The sequence below is a fragment of the Manduca sexta genome, chromosome 7 (assembly GCF_014839805.1).
Source record: "Manduca sexta isolate Smith_Timp_Sample1 chromosome 7, JHU_Msex_v1.0, whole genome shotgun sequence".
In the NCBI taxonomy this organism is placed as follows: domain Eukaryota; kingdom Metazoa; phylum Arthropoda; class Insecta; order Lepidoptera; family Sphingidae; genus Manduca; species Manduca sexta.
The window spans coordinates 3,005,970-3,023,590 of NC_051121.1; the positions used below are offsets into that span (position 1 = coordinate 3,005,970).

The 17,621-nt window shown below is 39.7% G+C and overlaps 1 protein-coding gene across 2 annotated transcripts in view; it reads right to left on the reverse strand.

The window, feature by feature from the left end:
• Positions 1-6,371: 6,371 nt before the first annotated feature.
• Positions 6,372-17,621, reverse strand: part of LOC115450580 (kinesin-like protein Klp68D) — a 67,044-nt gene continuing 55,794 nt past the window's right edge. For both annotated transcript variants that reach the window (XM_037447584.1, XM_037447583.1), the window contains 5 exons: positions 11,026-11,190; positions 10,610-10,746; positions 10,122-10,295; positions 9,060-9,835; positions 6,372-8,974 (listed from right to left, as the gene is read on the reverse strand). In XM_037447584.1, the coding sequence (XP_037303481.1) occupies positions 8,858-8,974; positions 9,060-9,835; positions 10,122-10,295; positions 10,610-10,746; positions 11,026-11,190 (1,369 nt within the window). In that variant the 3' untranslated portion in view covers positions 6,372-8,857. The remainder of the gene's footprint in view (positions 8,975-9,059; positions 9,836-10,121; positions 10,296-10,609; positions 10,747-11,025; positions 11,191-17,621) is intronic.

Sequence of the window (17,621 nt, forward strand, 5' to 3'; positions counted from 1 at the left end):
GCGTCGCCTTTCTCGATAAATGTCACGCTTAACGTAACGATTATTTTAATCGATATTGCTTATTGCGACAAGTACAAATATTCTCTTCATTCAATCATATGCTACCCCGTTTTTATATAAATAATTATTTGATCATTTCCTATGAAAATAATTAAATTTATTAACGAAATTTAAATATAGTAGCAATGCTATATAGTGATAATAATATTGTAAAAATATGTAATTATCTAAATTGTTTTTTTTTTTATAAATTACTATAAAAAATAGGAACTATATCTAATAAACTATACTTAACTACAATTCATCATTTTAAAACTAACACAATTCCATGTTCCATTATTTTAATATTTATTAGTGATCCCATAGCTTATCATAATATATCATATAGCATAAGTACATTACTTAGGCTGAGATAGTACCGCTATTTTATAAAAAGTCCATCTACTTTTACAGTTCGCTATTGCTAATTGGACGCTAAATTTATTATATTAAGATTACTGCAAGCTAAGCTACTGCCATCGACCTCCTTCCCGTTACCTCCTACTTCGATCTACGAAGGTGGTCACTTAACGTCAGATGACTTAAAAATATTCATCTTAATTCTTACAGCCTAGCTATAATTATTTTACATGTCCTTAATGGGTGATAACGGAGAAGGAAACCACTACATATCTTCTTGCTGGTTAATTAATAATTATAAACGAGGTAGTGACCAAAAAACTATAAAAAAGAGTGTATTTTGGGACTACGTATTACGTAAATATGTAAGTTTATTTATTTATCACAACTGTAGCGTAAACAATTTGAAAAATTTAATAAATAATGTACATACGAATAAGCTTATAAGCTGCTAAAAAAAGATTCTGCAAGGCCCCCTATAAGGCGCCGGGGAATTGCCCGGTACGCAAACCACACCTAAAGCCGTTACTGTTACTACCATAGGACTTGTATACTTACTTAGCTAATAATATTCTAAAATCAAAAGTTTATGTAAATGTTTCAATGTTTGTTAGAAGTAAATGCAGAAACAGCTGAGTAGATTTGGATGAAATTTGATTCAAAGGTAGGTCATGTCCTGGCATAGGCAAATTTTTATCCCGGTAATTTGCTCCGATAGTAAATAAAGGATTTTTTTAAGTAGGTGGCGCTAGTGTTCGCAGGTGACGCTATGAATTCCTAAAATGATTTGGGGTCTATTGTAGTAGGGGCAAGTTTTTTCACGCAGGCAAAATCGCTAGCAGCACCTAATGGTATAGTATAATTCATTTATTTATTCATAAGTAAAGCCTTATCAACTTAAACATTTAAATGTATGCTTCTGAATTATTGGAGAGTTTGATAAAAACTAGTTATTGACATAAATTCTATAGCTTAGAGCGGTATATATATTTATTATATATTTTTAGTATATATATTTTTGTTTTTTTTATAGACTGGGTAATGAGATTATCATAAAATAAAAAAATATTTTAATTGTAACCAAAATAGATAATAATTAAATGAAAAAACGTTACATTTAAACACATTAATTAATTTACATTTATGACGTAACTTATCGAACAACGCGCAGCACTAGACATGCGTTCTAAAACCCTACTGTTTAGATTTACGTTTTGAAACTAGATATCGCGTGGTCTTAATTTTAGTTTTAGTTATAATTATATAAAATTGTCTTCTAAATTTTAAGATAACAAAAACACCTCTTAACCTAATATTGTGAGATATTATGACTATAAATATATATTTTTCTTTAATAATAATTGTAAGTATGAAAATGAGAACACAATAATGTCACATATCATTTTTTCTAAAGTGGCCTACAATAAAGTATGTAAACCAGTAGTACATAATATATTTAAATCCAATTTGTTTTTTTGTTTATTGAATCACTACATCCTAATTTCGTTCATATTAAATTATTATCATGATTAAGAATCCTCACAGTTCGACATAATATACTGACGTACTTATATATTTTTTCGCGTCGCATAACGTTGGTTGTGTAATTTTTTACCTATAGTGTATGTAATTTACATATTATAGCAAGTAATTCCGATCACAGGTGTTAGATATTGCGTTACTTATATTATTATCCAATTATAAGAGTTATTTCAGTGCGACGTCCATAGACGTCATATATTTTGTAATTAATTAATGTTTTTACTGTTCTGAGTTTTTATATAAACCACACATAAATAATTTATTCTTAGAAATAGGTATGTATGCCGTGGAAAAAACTTTTCCTACTTTTCCTTAGACGATGTCGATTCGACTTTAGAGTTGCCAATTTTAATATTATGTTTCTAAAGTTTTGGTATGGCAACTACAGTTACTTGGAGGGACTACTTATGTGTTTGTAGCTATGAAACAAGAGATGTCACGGGTTCAGTAGGGTTCAGGATTCGCATAGTATGTATCAGGGATGTTATGGAGCTCCGTAACCGTAACCGAAACTATCGGATATCCGAAATAAAAATATATCCGTAACCGTAACCGTATCCGTTAAAAAAGTTTCGGATAAGTTACGGATAATATGTTACTACAGATTTTTGTTTCACCGCTCACGTGCTACGTGAATTTTACTTATATAGTTTGTTTGTTATTTTTAACCAACTTCAAAAAAAATGAGGAGGTTATCAATTCGACGTGAATATTTTTTTTTTTTTTTGTATGTTTGTTACCTCATAACTCGCTCATTTATGAACCGATTTGGAAAATTCTTTTTTTATTCGAAAGAATTTCTCTCCAGATTGGTCCCACAAAATTTTTTTCAACATCGCTTTGGTAGTTTGGTTTTAAAATTAAAAAAACTAGAAAAATTTGGTCGTCCAAGAAAACGAAGTCGCGAATTTAGCTTTTCTGTGACGTATTTAGTTATGTTTTTGCATTGAGTTTGGTTTACTGTACTTCTCACATACTTATACATATAGCATAACACCTTTTCCCCGTGTCAGGGGTAGGCAGAGGCGTATAATTTCATCGCGATAGTTGTACTGCGTGCGAAACACATTAGTTGTGTTTTTGCGTTGGGTTTAGTTAACTCTACTTCTTACATACATACATATATGTAGCATCACACCTTTTACCCTTTTCAGGGGTAGGCAAAGGTGTTACACCACAGCGCGATAGTTGTACTGTGAGCCAAATATATCAGTTGTGTTTTTGCGTTAGGTTTGCTTGAATCTACTTCTTACATACATATATATAGCATCACACCTTTTCCCCTTTTCAGGGGTAGACAGAGGTGTAACATTTCAGCGCGATTGTCGTACTGCGAGCAAAATACATTAGTTGTGTTTTTGCGTTGGGTTTAGTTAATTCTACTTCGTACATACGTACATACATATCTGTATATAGCATCACACCTTTTCCCCTTTTTAGGGGTAGGCAGAGATGTAACACCACAGCGCGATAGTTAAAGTATGACCGAAATATATCTGTTGTGTTTCTGCGTTAGGTGTGCTTGAATCTACTTCTTACATACATATAATATATAGCATCACACCTTTTCCGCTTTTCAGGGGTAGGCAGAGGTGTAACATTTGAGCGCGATAGTCGTACTGCGTGCGAAATACATTAATTGTGTTTTTGTGTTGGTCTCTACTTCTTACGAACATACATATATATAGCATCACACCTTTTGCCCTTTTCAGGGGTAGGCAGAGGTGTTACACCACAGCGCGATAGTTGTACTGTGAGCTAAATATATCAGTTGTGTTTTTGCGTTAGGTTTCCTTGAATCTACTTTTTACATACATACATATATATAGCATCACACCTTTGCCCCTTTTCAGTGGTACTCAGAGGTGTAACTCCTCAGCGCGATAGTTGTATCGTGAGCGAAACACAACTATGCCATCGACACGGTCTATTTTTTACTAACACAAAAAAGCAAAAAATAAAAGTAATTTTAACAAAAAATTAAACCGCCTTCAAAAACCACTCAAAACCAAAAAATAATTTCATATAACAAGTATATGTTGGATACCAATTTTGGAGTCGGTGCCTAATTAAAATTGCTAGTTAAGCTAGATAAATACATTAACGAATATACGAAAACAATGTGCTGCCAGCGTACAAAGTCAACAAGTCAGATCGTCACCGGAGATAAACACACCGCCGCAGCACAGCAAATGGAAGCTATTAAGGAAATATTTAAATTTGTGAACTGTACACTACCCAAATTCTTCCCCTGTTACCTATAGCTGGTCAAATGTGGCTGCATTACACTCCCTGCCGCGAAAAAAGAGGAAATAAAAAGATGAAACACCATACATGTGCTTGGTATTGACCTTTCACTGTGTATATTTGTTAGTAGTAAACGCAAACCTACTCCTTTTAATTGATTTGAAAGAAATTTAGCTCATAGATGGACTATGCAACAAATATAGCTAACTAGCCATTTTAATTAGGCACCGACTCTAAAATTGGTATCCAACATATACTTGTAATATGAAATTATTTTTTGGTTTTGAGTGGTTTTTGAAGGCGGTTTAATTTTTTGTTAAAATTATTTTTAATCATAACATACTTAACAAAAATAGTATTTTTTTTTATTTAGGAGTAGGGAGGTACTTCATTTAGTAAAATGAAGGAAAAGTGTTGTGTTACGTACTAAATTGATTTTGCAAAATGTAAACAGTGTGATAAAAACTTTTCACGGAGAGGAGGTGGCGCTACTTCACTGAAACTTCATCTCAAATTAAAACACAGAGGTTTTCCGAACACCCATGTCGCCCAATTAGTTCATCGATACTTAATAATCGACGATGACGACGAACGATAGTTAGTAATCGTCGCCCTACTGTATTATATCATATTTTTATTTTACTTTAATATCCGTAACCGAAACTATCCGAAACTACCGGATAATCCGAAATAATTACATATCCATAACCGTATCCGAAACCGATATAATTTTATTCCTATATCCATATCCGTATCCATATCCGATATTTCATATCCATAACATCCCTGGTATGTATAACCTGGTTCATTAAAGAAACGAATCTAAAATGGTGACACTTATCTTGTCCTCTCGCTTGTACACTAGTGCCGTTATGCGCGTGAGTGAGCACTCACGCGCATAACGTAGACAGAAAAATAATCACTCTTGATTTGCTTTTATGCTGTCTCGACGCGCTCAGTGATTTTTGTTATGATTTCGTTGTTATATATTTTTCTTATTTAATCATTGTTACTTGTTTATTTTTGTTGTTGAGTTTTGTTTAGTTGAAAATTAAGAAATGAAGGAAGAAAACCCCTACAATTTGAAGATCCCGGTGAAGGACCGTCTCATAGGCAGTATTAAAAATTAGTATAAAATAATATTCATTAATAAACATTTTTATGATTGAATGCTAATTAAATATTATTAATTTAAAAAAAACAAACCTGAAATTTTATGTGCTAGCTGTACTATCTGTCAATGCAAGTACAAGACGCCATTTTAGATTCGTTTCTTTACTGCATCGGCTTATAAAGAGTTTGGGTTTCAGAACACCCAAAACCAGTATCCCTACCACTTATCAGGTATTTACGCAATATCGCATAGTAAGTATTTGTATTATGTTAACGTTTACGTATTTCTTTTTTGCCAATACCTATACCTCAATAAAACATATTGTACTGCCTATTCCCATACATTTAAATTTACCGTCGCTATGATTACCTACGTGATTTACTATTCGTAATTTACTCGCATACAAGGTTCACGGTGCCGTATTTTAGTTCCAAATACGCTCAGCAGGGCGCTGTTCAAATTTTCATACCGAAATTTACTTAGTCGAAACAATTACATACGTTTACTATTTTTTAGAATAACGGTTTTATTTGTTTGCATTTTGCATTATCGGCTACTCGTGAGTTTTTGACTGTCTCATTATAGGTATCCCAAGATACAGGCATAGCCTAGTTTAGGTACTCCTGCCAATTACTGAAATGCTTAACTCATATGCCAATTATTGTTTAAGCATTTCTTAATGTTATTATTTCGGTGTCGTTTGTTGCAATAAAGCTATTTATTATTAGTAACTATACGAAATCGGGTAAATTCGTGCTCGGGATATAGGTCTCATAGTTTCTAATATGACATATCACTATATCGTATATTGAGACTATCGTAACGTAATTATAAATTTATAAGGGATAAAGTCTACGTTGGAGGTAAAGATTATTTTGCTACTCAAATTATTAAATATAATAAAAAGTTGACACACTACAAAATTCTTATATTTTTTTTCTCACACTATGGAACTCTGTTCCATTTTCCGACCAAGCTTGTACTCTGGTATTGATATGATAGAAGGCATAATTTTGGGATTTATTTTTAATTAAATTATATGGATAAAAGGACGAAAATAAAAACGAAATAAAAATTTCAAATACTTTATTAGTGAGTATAAGCGTGTATGCGGCACAGCTGACTAGCGGTTTCCAAATAACATATCACATGATTCTTCTTTTCCCAAACAATTGTAAAGCCAATTAATAAAATACTGAACGTACACAGAAACGGTTACAAATGGTAGCACGAACTGCTTGACAACTTCATCTCTCTGCAATTAATCGTGAATGTGTGGCCGACGCCGCGGCTCGTGTCTAGTGTCGAGTGACGTCACACGAGCCGCGGCGCGCCGGCAGCGGGTCCCGCGAGTGCTGCGCGTGCGCACGCTCCGGCTCCGGACTCGCGGTACATTGTGTTGTGCGAACATTAGCGCCCTATCTACTCTATATCATATAATTTCCGATACCTAAAAAATAATATTTACAATATTTGTATACAAGAATCATTGACTAGAAACCGTGTCTGGAAATACATAATAATATTATAATAAATCGAAATTTAACATGTAAAGGAACATGATCAATGGTAATATCGAAAGCAATGGACTTCATCTCGTGGAATGGACCGTTTCCATCTTTGGTAACGCGTTTGAACAAAACGTCAGGATCGTGTTGCGACGCGGTCGCGGCTCATCTCGTTGCGTACGTACTACGCTACATACAATATACATACTACGAATTCATTAGAAAATCATTATTTAACCATATAATTTAATACACGAATACATTACACTACCTAATATCACTTGCTCCAATACGAACTCAGATATCGAAGCACAAAATAAAATTTCACAAAAACAACAACGGTAAAATAAAATCGCATACAAAACAAATGACAACCTAAAATTGACTAAAACCGAAATTCGGATAAAAACCTAGCTCGGAGTGTTTCGCGTCGTGTCGCGTCGCTCGCGGCGTATCGCAGGGTACACTAGTGTCTACGCGATTAACTAAAATAAATTATACAAAGCGTCTTTGCCGTACAAATACTAGGGTAAGACGTGTGAGATCAACGTAACGCCGTTTGTGACTCTACGCATGGCGCAGTGCTTGCTAATGACACTCCTGTTCATGGTCGCAACACACAAGACATTTTAGCATCGACAATTAGAGATTTTGTATTATGGCATTTAGACTTCCTGCATTATATATTATACCAAAACCGCGTATGTGCGAATTTATTAAAATAATCATGCTTTCAGAAACAGGTTAACATCGATCATTAAAATATCGTGTGTTGTGCAACCTGTGTCAATACTGCAGCTCCGTCCATCACTATTTAACATATTGTTGTGTAGGTCACGGGAGCCGCAGCCCTGGACGTGTAACCTACCGTACATGAAGGTGATATTATATTACATAACATTAATAATAATATATTATAGCAAATAATGTTTATAGCAATGTTTTCACACAAAAGCAATAACCCACAGAACAGTGTATATACAGTGCGTACTATTGTACGCACATGCGCGCGCCGTCGGTTATCGCTTTTCGACCAATCACAAAACGTCCTCGTCGCTCGTAGTCGCGTCAGATTAGGCCGCAGCCGTGCAACGACCGGCCGGAGACGAACGTGCACTATCAGGAACAAAAATCGGTGCATAAATATTTGAACGTGATTATACGTCATCGATTCTGCGGTTCAACTGACGTGTTGGGACGTCCTGATAACGAACGGTCCGTCGCGGCCAGATCGGTTCACAGTTGAATAACCAAACCTTAACTAAAGCATTACAAGCATCCACTGAAATCATTCGAAATTGTACAAAAATATCATAATACGAGTAACCACTAAGAATTACATTACATTATTTTTTATACTTCGGGCAGGTTCGGGACGTTTCGGTGTCTACATCGCGTTCACATTTCAGAGTTTAAGGAGATGCGTCGATGATGGCGCTATCTTTTTATAACCCAACGATTCAAATCTATAATGCATTCAAGAAATTTCGAAAATGGAATAATTTTTTAGCGCGCCCATTTGTCTTATAAATCAACCGTATGCGGAAGACATAAAGTTGATTTCGAAGCGCATCCAATTTCACATTGTTCCATATTCGAAGTTGCGCAAATGCACCTAACATCAGTCTGGGGCGCCGGTCAATGTGAATAAAACCTTATCCACTAGGCATAACGTACATACTTGCGTAGCGGCAAATGCCACACAGTGACTATATTATAAAACTATTAACATGTGACCAGCCGAGTTGTGACGTCACTTGTACATACAATTTTAAATCAATTGTACAATATTGTTATTAAGTTGGCCGGTTCGAAGTTAGTCATTTTACACTTTTTACGCTGCTCGTACCAAAACAATAGTAATTGTCTTCGTTTGTGACAAACTTTAAATCGGGCAACTTTAGAACACCGTACTTTACGGTTGGGGAACAATATATCAGTTGAAGTGGAATTGTATGGTGATCGATCGACGATTGGAATGACCAGGAGCTCGAGCTGGGGCTCGGTGGCCACGAGTGGCGGTCCGCGGCAGCGCTGTGGCGGCGGCCTACCGCACGCCGGCGGTGCCGAGCCGGTGCGCCGTGGTGGGGCGCGGGGCTGCGCGCGCAGACTTGCGTCCCACCGACTCCACCACGTGCTCCTTCTTCAGGGCCGAGGGTACGCTCTGTAACAGGTGGTGTTTATAGTTTAAGTGATCGTGATGGTATTTTATGTTGTAATTAAATGAGTTATCACTATCGTTGTCTTACTTTCGGCACCTGCGCATGCGCGGGCGGCGCGGGCGCGGGCGGCGCGTGTCGCGGCGGCGGCGGCGTGTAGGTGCGCGTGGTGGGCGGCAGCGGCAGCGGCGCCAGGTCGAGCAGGTCCTCGGCGCGCTGGCGCGGCAGGCGCTGCTGCAGCGCGGCGAGGCAGGCGGGGCGGCGCCGACAGCCGCCGGCGAGGGGGCGGGTGGCGAGCGGCGCGGCGTGCGTGGGGCGCAGCTCCCAGGAGTCGCTGTCGTCGCTGTAGCGCGCGCGCAGCACGGCGGGGCGGCCGGCGTCGGGCACGAGGCTGTCGGCGAGCAGCAGGCGGCGGCGCAGCGCGGCGATGAGCGCGGCCTGCAGCGCCTCCCTCTCCCTCCTCTCCGCGTCGTGAGCCTCGCGCTGCTCCACCATCTCCTCGCGCAGCCACAGGTACTTGGAGACGCACTTCTTGAGCCGCTGCGTCTTGTGGTCCACCTCCTGCTGCAGCGTGGTGAAGGTGTTGGTGACGCTGGCGGTGGTCTCCTCCTCGAGTTCGATGCGCTGCTGCATCTCCACTTCGCGCTTCTTGCGCTCGGCGATCTCCATATGGCGCTGCTCTAGGATGACCTGGCTCTCGTTCAGGTTGTTGATGAGTTCCTTGCCGCCGCCGCCGCCTCCCTGCACCAGCCGCTCCTCTAACGCCTTGATCTGTTGCTCCAACTCCTCAGTCTTGTTCTTCTCTTGTTCTATCGTCGACTCCGCCAGTATGTTCTCATTCTCTATACTAACTGTGTCTTCTTCAACTGGAAATTTGAGGAAAAAGAATATTAGAAATTAAAATATTTTTATATTATTATGTGTTTAATGTCTAAGTTGCTGTTCAATCAGGTTAAATAAAGATTTTTCATAAGGCAAAAATACAAGCAGATAGAGAAGTGAGAGCAAAAGTAGTCAGCTGAGTAATATTGAAGTAAACGCATTATGACTCACATAGTACGCTATTAGAAATAATAAACATAATTTGTATCTGCAGTTATAATGAAAAGCAACTACAGCGCCTTACAATAAACAGCGAGCAATGTTCCTTACCGAGTACATTATCCTGCGCCTGCGGCTTCACCTTGGGCGGCTTCTTGGGCTTCTTGTCGAGTGAGGCGGTCTTGCGTTGCTCGATGAGGGCCCGCAGGCGCTCGATCTCGGCTTGGTACTCGCGCAGCTTCGCGTCCTTCGGGTCCTCGTTGCGCACCGGCTTGTTCTTTATCGCTGCGGGGTCGGTACAGAGAGCTCAATACTGTATATTGACACCATATTCATCTAGCGGCTACTAGCTAAGTGCTAACATCGATTACCAACCATTACGTGATTTGTACAATAGACAGTTGTTAGGGGATACAAATCATGACCATACAGCGATAGGTGTCATATCAGTTATCACATTAGAGTCGCTAAGGAATCGCCTTAGGATCTTGTCAACACGATTTACCGCTTCGGAAATTAAATCGAGACTTATAGTTTTGTAAAATTTAATTGAATATAACCTTTATTGCCTACTTGGAGTAATAATGTTACATGCTCACCCTTAGCCCTGTGCGCGTACCGCAGCGTGGTGATGGTTTCGTCGTAGTTGTAGGAGGCGGGGCCGATGTTCGCGATCATTATCGTCTTACTGTTGCCGCCCAGCGAGTCCTGCAGGATGCGCGTCAGCTTCGAGTCCCTGCGAACACGCGCCATATTCACTCATACAGGACTTACAACAAAGGCAGTGATTCAAAAATGTGGGACATCGCGCATGTACTCTCATATTATACAATGTCACAAAAGGTAACCGTTTCTATTATCTGTCGCGCGTTGAAGAAACTATCGTAGAATGTTAATTTATAAACGACAAACAAGTAGATATAAACAATAAGGAACAGGAATGTCTGTAGGTACCTAAAATGTTGCTAGACGGCTTGATGCTTTCTTATTAATACTTGACTACTTATCTGTTTACCTGTACGGCACGTGCGGACTGTTCTCTGCGAGCGCGGAGATGACGTTCCCGAGGCTGGACAGCGCCTGGTTGATGCGCGACGCCTCCCGCAGCCGCTCCGCCGACGCGTTCGTCTTCGCCTGCCGCTCGCTGCCCGCCAGGTCGACCAAGTTCAGCTTGCCCACGCTGAAACAAAACATCAATCGTAAACAAATACATTAGACATTGGTAAATAAACAGATATTTGTTTTTTCTATGTCTACCTAATATTCATGAAGACAATACATACTCTATTAACGCGAATTGCGCGTAAATCTGTTATAAATATTCCGTCTCATCCCGCGCAATCGAAGTGAACCCAACACATCCGGCGAGCGGTGAAACAAAAAGAACAACAGCGTAAAATCCGTTGAGTGCGCAGCGCTAGGGTCAAATCCCTTCAAGCGAAATTATTCGTCTAGACTGGGCTCGGAGGGCGGCGGCGGGTGTCGGCCGCCGCGGTTACACTACCTACTGACGGTCGCGACGCTGTTCATTACACTTACAAGTTTTGAGTATTAAATTAAGATATTAAATTTGCATGGATACGACCGTGGGTTTATAATATTAACAAATTATTGTTCGTGGCTCAAGCCGCGTAAAAGTCTTTTCTCGGAATAAAAATCATAAAACAAATGCAGCTTTCTACCAGTAAAACAAAATTCAATATCGGTTCAGTGATTCCCATGATTATCCCTTACATAGTAATACACTTCATATGTTTACAATGTTACTGTAATATGGTATTGTTCCTAACAACACACGACGTCTAATACTCATACGACGCTATTGATATATGGAGTCCTGTGTGATCGGTCAGCGCCCCCGAGGTCCGTGCTCCGCCGCGGCCGAGCCCCCTCGGATGCGCTAACTACTTCCCTCTCGCGGTTCACACGGCCCACCGAGCCGCTGCCCTCCACACTGATTCAAATTTCAAACCGACAATAGACGAGACACTGTTTTGTTTATTACTTGATTGAGGAAGTGTCCGATGCCGCAGAGCAATGGATGGCCAGTTGTGAAGGAAATGTATCACGAGCGTATCTGCGTTACTATTGATTGCAGTCTGCGTCATTTCAGCCAATGAATGTCACGCGGTCACCTACATCTATGTTATTGATTTCTTTTGAGTTTAGTTTATATGCGAACCAATATGACTAAGTTGTATAAAATGAAGGAAGTTAAGGAGGAGAGTGTATTTTTGAGTTCTAGCAATTTAATGAAAAGTCCTTCCCTAATTGCATTGTTTTCGAAAAAAAAGTCTCAGCATCTGATATTTTAGTGATGTACAGAACGTTACTGAATAGAATAGAGCACTATTTCCATAACTGCGACAGTAGATGCTGAGTGTCATGATATTTACTAATTTTCTTGGCATCCAATATCTTTCCAAATGAAGCAGAACAGTACTTGCTAAATGGTCATTGTCTGCAGCTTTACAGTAAACGGTGGTGCCTACCCACACTCCTGATGAAACCTACTGCCTAGTCTCACATAGTTTCTTCAAGATCCATTAATTGTGTCACGAGAGGTCGTCGCCTCCCTACCTGAGTGGTTATAATGAGCGGTTCATACTTCATATTACATATACAATGATGTTCAATTGTTTTTACACGTCTCGCGATAACAATAACCGAGTAGAGCGCGTGTGGGCGGCGGCGGAGTGGCCGGATTAGATGTGGGGCGGCCGGCGCGACCCAGGGGACGCTTGTAATGCAGCTGATATTTCACATGGCTTACTCGGTTTTCTCTCAGAATTCTAGACAGTTTGGAACAAGCCTGCAGAATAAGGTCGACTGGCGAGGCAAATTTTTTCGTCAGTTAACACCGTATCTGGATCCTACTCCACTTACAACTAGGAGCAGTGGAATTACTTAGCCGCGCCTGTAATAAAGAAACACGGATAATGACAATAACTCTTCTGCAACCAAAAAACTGTATGAAAGGCATGTTTTGTCCGTTTTGAAGTATGTATGGGAGTGTCCTTGTGATGTGAATTTCCTTCAATATGTGTCTATAGAGATGTTAGGCAATTCTAACGTTTACCTCCACGCGAGCGCCGAAATCGCTGATCATTCCATTTTAAAAAAAAGATAAAAAAACCACTCGTTCAAGACAAATAACTGATTGAAGGCATCACGCTCCGGCTGTCTCGGATCGCGCAATTACTCATTACTGGACAGCTGTACGCCCATGCGAGGCGTATAATTGTCAGCAGATACAGTTAAATCCGATGACACACGCCGCGGAGCTGTCGCGGGCCCACGGCGCGGTTAATGACTGTGACTTACTGCGGTTGTCTAACATCTCATTATTTGCCTACAAATGCGAATTGAAATTACGGTTTTAAACGGTGATTACGTACATAATTAAAAAGGGTAGAAGAGCGCGGGGTGATGCATTTACAAATTTTAAAAATCAGTTTAGTTGAAATATTGACGACACGATTTTGAAACGAAATGCAAACATTTTACACTTCTCTAAAATATATTGCAGACATTGAATCTAGTATATTCTGTGTCACTGATGTAATTAAGAATATAAAACTCATTACGTTCAACAATGGCTTTTCTTTCCAATTCTATTCATACTCGCTGTATAATATAATTAGGTCAGCGGTGCAGGCGGCGGCAGGCGGCGCGGCACGTGGTCAGCTGCACACGTGGCCGGGTGCGTTCGATAAAGCCTACTGCAGCAGGCGAGTGCTGACTGAGTCACGGGCTGGCCCGCGTCATTTCCCGACATGCGACACCTTCTCGCGGTGTTACTAACCTTCTCCTCTTATGCACAGAACGGGGCGAATACTTTTGAAATCTTAACGCATAAGATCTTAAAGAAACTGCATTTTAATTTTACTTTAAACGTCTTTTAGCGCTATAGGACCTTACAGGTGCTATGCGTCAAAGTTCGACCGTCCAGGTTCGTATAAAATACGCGAGTAACTCTTTCGGTAGAATCCACTGAAGGCTGAATATACAGCCAGCATTGAGACCAAGTAACGCTGCAAAGTAATTCTTATAATCTTAGGATAGGGTTCAGTTATCAATCAAACGTTTTTTAATATACCAAACTACCTTCCTTATTCAAAGAATCACTTAACAACACACACTGAGCCTTAATTAAGAATGTAATATCATTGTATAGAGACATATTAAATTATGATGACGATGTTTTATTATTTCTCGTGGGAACAGTCCTCAGTAATTCTACTCGTATCAAATGGATATGGGTCAGGTGTCATTCCCGCGAATATAATAATAGACATCACGTAACGACGCCGAGGTGTCTGCGGAGCGCATACTCGTAATATTAATGTAGCTCGCTAGCTTCTGCTTACAACTCTGCCTGCAAAATATGTGCATTCGAATAAAAAGTAGCCTACCACATACCCAAAAGGTCAGTAGCGGTTGTAGATCATGAAAAAATACAATTAACAAGGATGTAGGTATGTACTACTCAATTTATAGCTGAAGATGATAAAATGGTTATGTGTTTCAGGCGCGTGACGAATTTTATGAATGGGAGTAAACAAAGTACAAGTGCTCTGGGCGTTGTGATAAAACACGCAGGTGCAATCAGCTCGAACGAGACACGTGCGAATACATACCACACCTTAGTGTAGGACGTAATGTGAAGATTTAATTTGCGGTTGAACGGTTTAACGAACTATATTATAGTCGATAAAATTACAGTATTACTAAAAGGAGGGCAACTATTTATCATAATAAATAGAAATATTAAACGAGAATTAGGGTTTTGGTCAGATAGAGTTTCACAACCGAAGGGCACCGACAGTGTCAAGGGTATTATTGTCTACCCGTGGTGGACAAAACGTGAGGGACAACGGGTAGACGGGGAGTCTATCTAAAAAATCTCATAAGCAGTTTTTGACAAAACCACTAACATATAAAAATACCGTACATACATACAGGTCGAATACTGAATCTCCTTTTTTTGAAGTTCTTTAATAATAACATCAACTAAAGAGATTTCCTTTAAACATACGACCGCAATGACAGCACTTAACAATTTTATACTAACATCTATAAAACTGTCGTAAAGTTAACAAGCGGTTAGTTGTCGACAGTCGACACGCTCGCGAGCACGAGGACGCTTGAGTTTACCCCGTCCACCTGTCGAGACTCGAGGCTCGAGCACCGCCGAGAGCTGCTTATTGCCATCGATCGCTACGAAACGCTGCCTGGCAAAAACTTCGTCTAGTGGTGTATAGTGCATCCGGCTAAATGGTTACACCTGAGATGCTCGATCTGAGTGGTTGTGCTGCTGTGTATGTGTACCGTATTAGGAAATAAATAGCTATTACAGTTCGAGCTATAAGGAGGACCAGGAAGGTTGGGACAACGTGACCTACATGGGGATGACAAAGATGACGCTCTACGTAGTTGAAGAGAGCTAAGACTGACCGACCACATCTTTTAGAATACTAATATAATTGACTGCAGAGTGCTGTACGCGTGACATGAATAATCTCGGCGTCTCTTCATTGATTTATACCAAAATAAATAAAACTAAAACGAGTGACAGCCTTAATGTACATTTGTATTTGTTCTAGCGTTTCTATGACATTTAATTCACGTCCCATTTCGCCCAAAGACGTTGTTTTGGTCATCAGTATATCGAGGAATAGTAACAAGGCTGTTTGTGACGTAGTGTCGATATTACTGACGTCACCGAGCCTAAGCTTTATGTCAACACTGCGTCCGAGTTGTCAACTTATTTATTCCATGGTAACAACAGGCAGTTCCATATTTGCACTGTAGGTGACCACTGGCGCCTAAGGTGCGCTGTTTTGTGACGCACTTAGTAGTTAAAACACAACTTAATCATAGCTATAGGACGTCTCCTATAGCTATGATTAAGTTGTGTTTTACAAAACAACACGGACAAAACAAGAAGTTTTCTGGATTACGTACGTCTTAAACGAGCAAAAGCTATATAGCCGTGTATATGAGTTACAACCAGTGTGTGGTGTTTTGTGGCGCAGGCTTGGCGCCGAGCGAGTGCACACGCGGGCACGCGACACACTACACGTGTCCGTTGTAATTACTGCGGCGGGCGCGGACTACTAATTGTTAGGCATTGTTGTTTATGATGGCGCTTCCTGTCACTATATTAGGTCTAGCGTTTGTGTTGTTACTGTATGTTGATTAAGCCTGACATTCTGTTACATGTATTCCTCGATATATGAAGTGACTATGTATGCAAGTATGAGGATAATTTAGCCAGGTTTTGTGTTTTTAAGAAAATATAAAAGAATAAGTTTATATTTAGATAACAACACTGTTGGTACTATAAAAAGTCGCAATTAATTAATAAATAAAATATGAGTTTATGTGTTTGCGCTACCTACGAGTGTTTATGTCCACGGTGCAATATTACAGCTTGTACGATGAAAACTAACTCATATAAGTGTCAGCCTTCATTTGTAATTAAGATAGCCTTCATGTTAACAGGGCAATGGAGCCGGCTCTGAAAACGTAGCAGTCTCAACTTCCGAATCGCGCCCAACACAAATGTTTGTATGATCAGCAGATGTTCGTAGTTTCCTGTTATTGATTAGCTTCCACGCGTGTGACAACCTTGCTTATTAATTTACAAATTACTTAATACAATAAAACACCCTCGTGTTAAAACATACTAATGTGTATTTTCGCGTATTAGCGTAAGGTTGGGCACGTGTTAAGTAACTTTCACTGATTTGCAGGCTCGCTTGCTGCCAATATTGACACGAGCTCATCAGAGAAAGTACTTACACATGAGTACTGTGAGGTGTCGCAGGGCGGGGCGTGGGCGCTTCTTATGTAGCTACTGTTACGCGAGAGAGGCATGAATGAAACCAACACTATTATTATAGATAATCAAATAAAAATCATCAAGATTTTCAATTCAAACAAGGATTCTATAGTAGGTATGTAGAATCACTACCATATAATTGCTAATTGAGATAAATACAATTTTATTTCCGAAAACAATGCCGTGTTGCAAATCATGAATAATTTCATGTCACAAAACATGGTAGTGCGAACAAACAGCGCGTACAGTAATGGCGAGTGACTAGCCTTTGATGCTAGCACGCACTGTTCATACAAGCGATGTGAATGAGGGACTGACGAGCGCTCGCTGCGGCGCGCCGCGCTGTGTCGCTGCAGCTGATCGCAAACATTGCGGATAAATATTTGCACATCGCGACGGGCATTCAACGTGATGACGTCTTCTTGCAAGATACTGTATCTGTTATTAGTGAATACTTTTAGTTTAAGATATGTATATGAGATATGCGTGACATTTTACTTGGTATATTTTTTTTTTTACTATTAAAGAGGCTTCTTTATAACTCCTTATTAGCTCATTCTCTCATCACATCATATAACAGATACAAATTCGGCCAAGTGACGGCGTTGTATCTAGTATTTAAGAGCGGGAAAATCCTGCCTTGTTAGAAAAGTAGGTAAACAGGCATTTGGGGGGCCTGCTACTAAAATGTATCATCATTTTATAGAAAACACTTTCGCACATTAGTAGGATAACCAAGTTGCTAAAAACGTAACTAGAGACGC